Here is a 9,522-nt window from a genome sequence, read left to right as displayed (position 1 = left end):
CAGGGACGTGAGAGGTAATCCCCCATCCACCCCCCTCTCCTTAAACCCACGCCTGGGTATGGCTTTTGACTGGGGTAGCTCATGGACTGGGGAGAATCCGGGATCAGGGCACCCTCAAAGTACCCTTAGTACAATCAAGAACCACCCAGAGAATGGCCAGAAATAGCAGTTGAATAGCTGAGTTTCAGAACTTGGCGCTATGCATTAGGCCGTGTTAGATAATTGTTGAGAGAGCTCTAGGATCTTCACTTTTTTCAAAAAATTATAATCATACTGAGACAGGAAAAAGCAAAAACGTTCCCTGTACGGAGAACTACCCTTAGCCTCTGCCTGAAACAGTGTGATGCAAAGTCCTTGTCTGTGCCTTCAAGTTCTGGAACTTGAAGATAAAATAAAGACAACAATAAAAAAATCTAGCTTGATTTAATAATTGTTTTTTTAAATATATATTATATATATGTACATCATTGGAATTGGCACATTCACATGTAAAACCACGGAAGCTGCAGGAAAGAAATGCTTACAATATCGCATATTAATGACTCAAATCTTTATACTGAAAACACAATATTTCTCAAGTACTGAGTAACAATGAGAGAGTAAAATTCATCACCTCAGATGAGAGCTGAAGTGAGGGAAACATGCTTCATTAATGTTTATTGGTGTGTACTGGTGCAGAGATAGATCTTGAATTACCAATAGTAAAAATAATCAGTTAAGGAATAACACACATAATTTAATCAATGAATTCATAACAATTTTCACCACTTTCAGGCAATTACAGTTTAACATTTGAGGCAATAGGTAATTGCTAACATGTGGAGACTAGCAGGTATCACAATGCTCTTTTGTTTAAATATTTAGAACACTCCACTTTTTGGCCCCTCCTCACCGCCGCTTACTTCACTATTATAATTTCACATCATGTCTCGTTAATGACAAAAAGGATTTTTCAGATAACAAACAACTGAGTTTCATTTCCACAACTTTTTAACTTTGTTGACGTTTCTTGAATTGCTGTTAACTACAAAGTTAAGTGAGGAAAATATCCTTTGCCAAAATGAACTGTTTGTCTCTCCAATATAGCTTTAGAGTGCCTCCAAGAGTTGCCCCAACCTAACAGTATATCTATCAATATTACTTTATCTTTGGATGTTGAAAATCCAAATATGTACACATTATCAAATTTTAGTACTAATGTCTTTGGAACAGTTCTTTGACCTTCCTTTCACAGGAAAACTGTCCAATTTTGACTTTTGCAAATTCATAAATAGGCACAGTTTATAGTCTTTAATTAGTGGAGACATCTCCATAAACCAAACAACACCTACTCTTTAATATTTTCAATGTATTTGTTCAATCCAAATAATTCCACCTTTAACAAACCTGATCCCGATATAAACAAAACAAAGTTAAAAACTGGACAAAACTGTATCACCACTGTCTACTCTCCATATAATTTTTGTTCTGGTGTATCGACTTTTAAGAGACATATATAATTTGAAAACAATATTAGCTTGAAAATAAACAGTTCTCAAATGAACACAACCTGAATTCTGCAACTGACAGTTGTAGAGGATTATAAACATCAGTATAGTGAGGAAGCTTTTGAGTTCAGTCTTCTGAGGGAAGCCTCACACTTTTAATACTGATGTATCTAATTTAATTTTTGGCAGATTGTAAAATTAATGAAGAGAAATATTCATGCATGGAAGAGAATAAATCCACACATAATTAACATGGACTAGCATGAGGGATATGGCACCGAATCTTCTGTAGAGGGGGACCCTAACAGAGGGAGTCACTTTGAGTGTCTGAAGGGTGTGCACCCCACCTAACAAAGAGAGTCACTTCCAGAGTGTCCTGATATCTGCTGCTGGACTCGTTGCTCAATTTCCTAAAGGAGAAAACAGACGAAGAACAAGATAAAATTAAATGACTAACCAATAAAGTAACACTGCAAAAGAAATGTACAGCTTGATTAAATAATTGCAAATGATTAAGATCAGAAGAAGAACCCAGAAAAGAGACGATTGTTATGAAAAGATACTGTGTGCTGAGAGGCAAAGGGATGGTAGGAGGGCGGGTCATGTTTTGGATCAAAGCAAGAGGAGGGTCAATATTAGACCAAGAGTTAGGCGCCTGAGTTAGTTGTGTTAGTCAGAGGCGTGGTGAGGATGAAGGAGGATTAATTTGCATTTCAGTCTCATCTCACCCGCTGGACGCGCCGGTTTCTCTCGTGTCGGGCCACCAACTCGCTGTCGGTTAAAAACACTAGACTCTCGGACTGGAGCACCGCTCCTTGCAGCTCCTGGCTGAGCCGGACGCCGCACCCGCTACTGGATCTCCTGTTGCGGCTGCGCCCCTTGCGCAGCAGGGAGAGCCCACCCAGGCGGCCCACGCTGCCCATCGAGCAGCCCTGGCTCACCTGCTCAGGTTCATCCCCCAGGTGGGAGGCGGAAGGGAGGGGGCTGGAGGTCGGGGACGGGGACGGGGGTGGAGAGGGGGACGGGGAGGACACCGGTGGCGGCAGCTCCCTGGAGCCATTCAGGAGGATGGCTGGAGGAGCCGGGGGGAGTTCGTCGAGCTCCGGGGGCAGGGGGAGCGCCACGGGCAGAAACACAATGTCGTTATTGTTCATCTCCCTCACGACCATGTCACCGTCATAGATTGTCACAACCGTCTTGCTCCGCACTGGAGACTGCAGCTGGAACGCTGCCTGGGGCAGGGGCGCTTCGCAGGCCTCCGAGGGCGCCGGCAGGGGCAGGGGCGGCGGAGGCGGTGGCTCTGGGGACGGGGCCGACGGGGCGCTATCCCGCTGCTGCTGCAGTTGCTGCAGCTCTCGGTCCCACTGGCGGCGCAGGGTGTTGGTCAGGGTGCCCGTCCGCGTGGCGCGCAGGGTGCCCCGGAGGGTGCCGGTGCCATCCGCGTGCGGGGGCGGCACGGGGGGCGGCACGGGGATCGCGAAGGCACGGCCCAGCCGTGGGTGGGAGCGCCGCTTACCGACGGTCCTGCTGGACGCGCTGCTCTCGTCGTCACTGTCGCCCCAGTCGGGGGCGGGCGGGGGCGGCGCCGAGCTGCTGGCCGCCGAGGACGCGTTGACCAGCGTGCCCCCCGTCGATGAGTCCAGGTCGTGGATGTCCTGGAGCGCCGCCTCCAGCTGGCGGTTGAAGTCGGCGGACGACGTGTCGTCCTTCGGGCTGGGCTTCTTGCGAATCACCTGCGTCAGCTCGCTCATCAGCGAGTGGTAGCCGACCTGGACAGAGAGACAATCCGTTAACGCCGTTCCCGTGAGACTGAGTCCCCCCTCCGGTCACTACGCCACTACGCCAACGCTACTGGGCGCTACTCGACGCTACACTACGTCCCACTACGTCCGTCACTACGGCAAGCACTCGGCACTCACGGCGTCTACCTGTTCGGAGCAGGCCCCGTTGCCAGAGCCGGCGCTGAGCGGGCGCGCGGGCCGCGAGGACGACGTGGGCGACGTCCTGGGCGAGGCGTGGTCTTGGACACTGGGCCGGCGCACCGGGCCCCGGGCCAAGCGGTCCAGGCACTCGTTGAGCGGGGGGTCCTCGCCCTCCCTGTTGGGCTCCTGGCCGCGCCCGGAGAACTGGGCGAAGCCCAGCATGGCAGGCACCTGACCCGGGACCGGCGCCGACGGCCTGGGCGGGCAGGGCGAGTGCGCCGGGGACGCGCCCGGCGATGGCGTGCGAGAGAACGTCTGCAGGAAGACGCACTGCCGCGAAGCGACGGGGTCGCTCGAGCCCGCGTCAATCACGATCCTCAGCGGCCTCATGCGAGCCGACCCCTGGCGCAGGGACGGGCCGAGGCCGTGGGCCGTGCCGAGGGCTGTGCCGAGGCCCTGGAGCAGGCGCAACCGCGCACCAACAACAAGCTGAGCCACGTGGAGCCACGCGCCGAGCCACGCGAAACAGCAGCCCCAAAGCGTGCCGTGCCAAGACGCTTGTCCGCACGAGCGTGCCGTGCCGTGCCGAGCCGTGCCGTGCCACGAGTGTATGCGAGGTACGGCCGAGTGATGTTATAGAGCACCTCTCGAGCACAAGCCGAGGATTGGAAACATCCGCAAAGGGATTTCAAGGTGGGGCGAGAGGGGTCGCTATCAAGCTCTCTAAACTGTGGTCACTAAAGACCAACCATCCGTCTATTTTAAAACAATCTACACACGTATTTGTCAAAAACTTTTTCCGGAATTCTACTGAATTAATTTTTCAAAATACACGGAATGGCTACTGTCCCTTTGATACCGAGATTGGGGAGAGAGGTTGCGATAGGATTGGTTTTCTGCCACCACCCCGGAGAGGGGCGCTGGGAGGCTGGGAGGTTGAGGGGTGAGAGCGTCCGGGCGAGGGGGCAAGTGGTTGGTGGTGGAGTTTCTAATGCGGAAGAGGCCAGGACAGGTCAGGCTCGCTCGGAAGTCGCGCACTGGTGCGGAATAAGGAATTCGGAGGAAGGGCGGGAGGAGGGATAGGGGGGCAGGCCACTGGAACGTGCGTGGGCGGGCCCCGTCTCTGAATTAGGAGCCAGGAATGTCCGGCCCGCGCCTCGGGCCCCGGGCGCTGGCACGGGCGGAGCGGGCGGAGATACGAAAACGGTGACAGAGGGGGAAGCATAGAGGCCGCATGCAGTGATGACGGGGGCACGGGGGAGCGAGTAGAGCGTGCATGACAGAAGCAGAGGAGACATGGTGAGAGTGCACTGGGATAAAAGCAAGGAAGCGGGACTTTGGCTAGAAAGCGAGCGTAAGGGTGTGGAATGGCACAAGCAGCCGACAGTAAAGCCAACCTGCAGGGAGAATGCTAAAGCGAACAGCTCTGGGAGCGTCAATGCACGCACCGGAGTGTTACGGGAGTGCCTACTCGCTCGGGCCGCAGGGGCCGTCGCGCCAGACGGGCGGAGGGAGTAGGGTAACACGCGTTACACCGGCACTTGCAAAGAAACAACTAGCACATAGACAAGGGGTGGGACTTCAGGAGCGAACCTCAGACGCAGAGGAGAGGGAAGGAGTAAATTTATCTCTGGACACATGAGGGGAAAATGATCTGGAACTTTGTGGAGCAGAAAAAAAAACTTTGTTTAAAGACATTGCGATTAACTGCATGCCGAAGACAGCGTCGAGTGAAGGTGACCTGGGTGACGTCCTGGAGAAATGAAGTGGGCCAGCTAAGCAATCAAACTGGGTAAGGTTGAATTTGTTTCCGCATGAGAAATATTTGAGAACAGAGCATGCGCTTCAAGAGCCTGTTAGTACAAAAGTTAGTAAACCAAGCTTCTCGCACAAGCTACTCCCTTTTTAATTTTCTTACTATGGACTTGGAGGTACAATTGAGTCATTGAGTACTGATTGTTACTGACAAACAAAGAAAAAAATTATTTTGACATAAACGCTGCAAATTTTTAATCCCCAGCCCGTCCCATTCAACGATATTTTATGTGAACCCTACACAATCGTTGTCCTCAATCCATCTTCATCAGCGCTTGTGGCCAAAAAAACATAGCGCCCCCCAAAGCGTTCCCCAAAGCGGCCTCCAAAACGTGCCCCTAGCCTGGTGGCACCCCGGAGGCCCCGGCCTAGGCCTAGCACCCCTTGGCTAGGTAGACTCCTCAACTGCAACACAGACAAGGTCGGGGCGGCGAGGTGGTGAGAAGCATGGTCGCATTATGTACTAGGAACAAAAACACACTTGGTCACGCCAAGGTTCTACCAGGGCTGCTCTGCTCTGCTCTCACTGGGCCCACTCTACTTCTCCTCAGTTAGGCAGGTCACTCATTTAAGTTGTTTTTTGATTGTTTTATAAAGCTAAGTGGCTAACACTTCCCTGGTTTACGATTCTATCAAAACTCTACTTGTCTACATGGACGTAGCAACCGCTACACAGTATTTACACCAAAAATATCTATACTCACGAGAGAGTTCAAGTAAACTGACTAACGACCAATTCTAATTCTACAAACAAGGGAAAAACGAATCTAGAGCATCATCATTCGCGTGATTACTGTTTTTAACGTCAAAAAAATACTTCTACGTGCTAAGCGAGTTGTCGCCGATCCTCTGCGCGGACAGGCTGACGCACTGCTCTAGCGAGAAATGGAGGTCGGCATTGCGTCGAGGCGGTGTGTAGCCAGAGCGGCGCACCTCAGCCGAGGTGGCGCCGGCCTGGCGTCGGCCGGGACTGTGTCGCGTACCCTCATGCCACGACACGCACGTCAACACTCCTTTTTACGAAACGCAACGGGCCGGGCCGTATGCACACAAAATGTGGAACGACCCCCATGGCGCTTATGGGTCGGCTCTCCGTTCCAAGAAAAAGCGCACGGTCTCACTTGCACCCGTCCCAGAACAACACCTCTCCGACACCCCACCACCAGGCAGAGTCAAGCGCTCCACCCTCCGACCGCAATACTCACCCCGTCCTGCTCAGCCTGCTCGCCGCTGTCCGGGCTCCGGCTCTCGGCGCTGTCCACGGCGGGGCTGTCCGGGCTCGTGCCGCTAGGGGGGCTCTCCTCTATGACGGGCTGCTGCTGCTGCTGCTGGCGGTGCTGGTGCTGCTGCTGCTGACGGCTGGAGGAGGCCGGCGAGGCCCCACCCGTGCCCGAGCTGGCCGCCGAACTGGTGGACGTCGGCCGCGGCCGCGCGTCCTTGCTGCTGCGCTGCTGGTAGTGCTGCTGCTCGCGGAGCTGCTTCTGGTGCTCCCGCTCGCGCATCAGCTCCTTGTGCTTCTGCTGCCGGTTGTACTGCTTGCTGCCGCTGGGCCCCGACGGCGCGGGCGACGAGTCCGGCGGCGGCCCCCCGTTGGCGATGGCGGCCCTCAGCGCCTTGGCGTCCGCCACGGTGTACGTGTCGCCGCGCTGCGTCGACGACCGGCTCGACACGGAGCGGCCCTCGGCCGCGGCCACGGCGGCGGCCGCCGCGTCCCTGCACTTGTCGGCGTGGCTGTGGCTGTCCAGCTGCTGGTAGCGCGCAGAGTTGCCGCCACCCCCACCGCCACCACCCCCGCTGGCGCCGTTGCCGTCCACGTCGAACACCCAGGAGCGCGTGTACTGTTCGTAGCCGCCCTTGGTGGACGGCCGAACACGGGGCAGGATGATGTACTCGCTGTCAACGGGGTGGTCGTGATGGTGCCCGTGGTGCCCGTGCCCGTGGTGGCCGTGGTGCCCGTGGGCGCCCTTGGACGACCGGCGGCGTGACAGCCGCTTGCGCACGGCGTGCTGCAGCGAGCAGAACGTCAGCTGGGAGTCCAGGAACGAGACGAGCATGGCCACCGCCGCCGCGGCGCTCGTGCCAATCCGCGCTGCAACAGGGACGGCAGAGGGTCAGCAGAGAAGCGGCAACAAGAATTAGAACCACAAGGAAGGCATACCTCACCAAACGTGGCCACGCATACGTACCATACATGAGAAACTCAGTGAGCTTGGTGCGCTCGGCGACCTCCTGGTGTTCCTCTGTCCACAGCATCTTCCACTCGACGATCTCCAGCACGGCCAAGTTGACGGCGTTCATGGCAAGCACGCTGACGGCCATGTAGAGCAGGGCCTCATGCCGCCCTGGGGACGACATGGGCCCCACGCACGCCACCAGCGCGCCCGTCACCCCCACCACCACGTTCTGCAAACAGCGAGCGCGATGAGCCGGAGAGCAACGAGCGACCACACGGAGCGGCGCGAAGTAGGGAAGGAAACGGGCAAAATGGAGGAAAATTCTAAACCGTTAAATGAGTGCCAAAAAAATAGCTCGAAAATTGCCTAGAAAGAAATGAAGGAAAATTGCGAGCACGTTCGGGGACGATTCAAACAAATTTTGGGAAATTTTGAAACGTTTAAAGTTGTTCGTCGATTTCCGAAACTGCGCTGCGTTGCATTCTACTCACCCATCCGCCGGCGAGGACATTGGAGCCGAGGCGAAGAAACGGCGCCTCGAACTTGGCGACGAGGAAGAAGATCCCCACCACCAGCTGCACGGCGCCGCACGTGATGTAGATGAGGCTCCACAGGACGTGGAGCGTGGCGCACATCCCTGCAACACCACGACAAAAGGGTGTCAGCGCGGTGCTCGTCAGAGTGATGACGGCGGGGCGGGGCGGACCTCCTATTTCGGGGTGCTCCGGCGACAACGGGACCGCGCCCCTTGGCTCATTGTCCGCGGTGACTCGCGCAGACTCGCGCCGCCGCCGCGGCTCGCGGCTCGCGCCCAGGAGGCCCAGGGGCAAGACGTGGGCCTCCTGGCCTGGCGGGCCCCGTGCACCGTGTCAGCAGCGGAGGCGCGCGTCGACAAGCTTTAGCGGGGGCCACACCCGCCACGGGCCGCGCCCCTCATCACGCCGGGGCGTATGCGACCGCAGCGGCAGCAGGGACTGCAGGCCGCCATGAGGCCGCCGCAGCCGGGCCGCCTCAAGTGTCCATTAATGCCTCCATGTGGGCTGCGGGCGTGGTGCGTGCGCGCGGCCGGCCCCGGCGCGGGACGGGGCGCTATACGCACTGCACGCAACGCACACGCACACCACGAAGTACGACACACAAAGCCCTCCCATTCAGCCATAGCGAGCAACGACAGGCAGGCGGCACACAAAACGGCGCAGGGGATAGATAGGCTTTAAAGATGCCAGAGACAACTCGGCGAAGCGCGGTACGGCGGGGCCTCGGGCGGGGCCGTGCCGTGCGCGGGGAGTGGAGCAGGACGGTCGGGTCGGGGGGCTCCCCGCGCCCAGGCGAGCGCCGTGCGACCAGAGGGTAGGCCGGCGCGGCGTGCAGCCCTGCGCGGCGGGTCGGCCTACCGCGCGCCGTGCGTGCGGGCCGCCCCCCGTGCCCGCCGCGCGCGTGGTCGTCACAGCGGCGGCCGCAAAGTGGGGCCGGTGGCGTCGGCTAATCCAGTTTAAAATCTCTTTAGGCGCGCGGTGGCGGCGTCGTCCACTGAGAATGGGGAGGGGAATCAGGCGATAGTCCGCCGCGGTCGGTGTGTGGTGGGCAATGCGTCCTGGCACGCACGCACGCACCGCCGAGAGCTGACGTAACAAACGGCCGCAAGGTCGACGCACACGCTGCACGCTCGATATTTATATCCGATGGAGCGAATTCCAGCAACGGCCCCAGCAGCAGCAGCAGCGGTCTGCTGCAGTCAGGTGTGGCTCCCCGGCCGCAATGGCAGCCGCCGCCGAGGAGGAGGAGGCGCCCAGAGGATGTCCGCACGGCCCGCGAAACGGGCAGCCCAGGCGAGTATACGCGGCAGACTTCCGCGATCCTCAATCCCCTCTTGGGGCGAGGGAGAGAGAGACGTCCGCCGCACCACAATGCGCCATGGATGTTAACACAGCAGTAAGCAGAGAAGTGTACCTCGAACGACGTTTCATCGGTCGCTGACACGACAGACGGGCGCCCAGCGGCGCGGCAAGACCGGACAGGACGCGGACGACGGGCGCGCCAATGTGCGCACGCTCACTCTCTGAGTTTTCCAGAGTACGTTCGAGCGGCCCGTCCGCCCGTCCAACCTAAAGCGCCCCCCCCCCC

At 57.2% G+C, this 9,522-nt stretch overlaps 1 protein-coding gene across 4 annotated transcripts in view; it reads right to left on the bottom strand.

The window, feature by feature from the left end:
• Nucleotides 1-404: 404 nt before the first annotated feature.
• LOC113202413 (trithorax group protein osa) overlaps nt 405-9,522 on the bottom strand; it is a 50,786-nt gene continuing 41,668 nt past the window's right edge. Inside the window, exons 2-7 of one of the 4 annotated variants that reach the window (XM_052266284.1) lie at nt 7,890-8,035; nt 7,411-7,627; nt 6,430-7,313; nt 3,407-3,865; nt 3,004-3,256; nt 405-1,897 (exon numbers count right to left, since the gene is read on the bottom strand). In XM_052266284.1, coding sequence (XP_052122244.1) covers nt 1,890-1,897; nt 3,004-3,256; nt 3,407-3,865; nt 6,430-7,313; nt 7,411-7,627; nt 7,890-8,033 — 1,965 coding nt within the window. In that variant the 5' untranslated portion in view covers nt 8,034-8,035 and the 3' untranslated portion in view covers nt 405-1,889. Of the gene's footprint in view, nt 1,898-2,215; nt 3,257-3,406; nt 3,866-6,429; nt 7,314-7,410; nt 7,628-7,889; nt 8,036-9,522 lie in introns of all 4 variants that reach the window. The other 3 variants (XM_026416615.2, XM_026416616.2, XM_026416618.2) reach the window with 3 other exon arrangements.

This window comes from Frankliniella occidentalis, unplaced genomic scaffold, assembly GCF_000697945.3.
Source record: "Frankliniella occidentalis isolate FOCC.00 unplaced genomic scaffold, Focc_3.1 Scaffold36, whole genome shotgun sequence".
NCBI lineage: Eukaryota > Metazoa > Arthropoda > Insecta > Thysanoptera > Thripidae > Frankliniella > Frankliniella occidentalis.
Note: the sequence above shows the minus strand (reverse complement) of the source record. Positions and strands in the feature narration are given on the sequence as shown.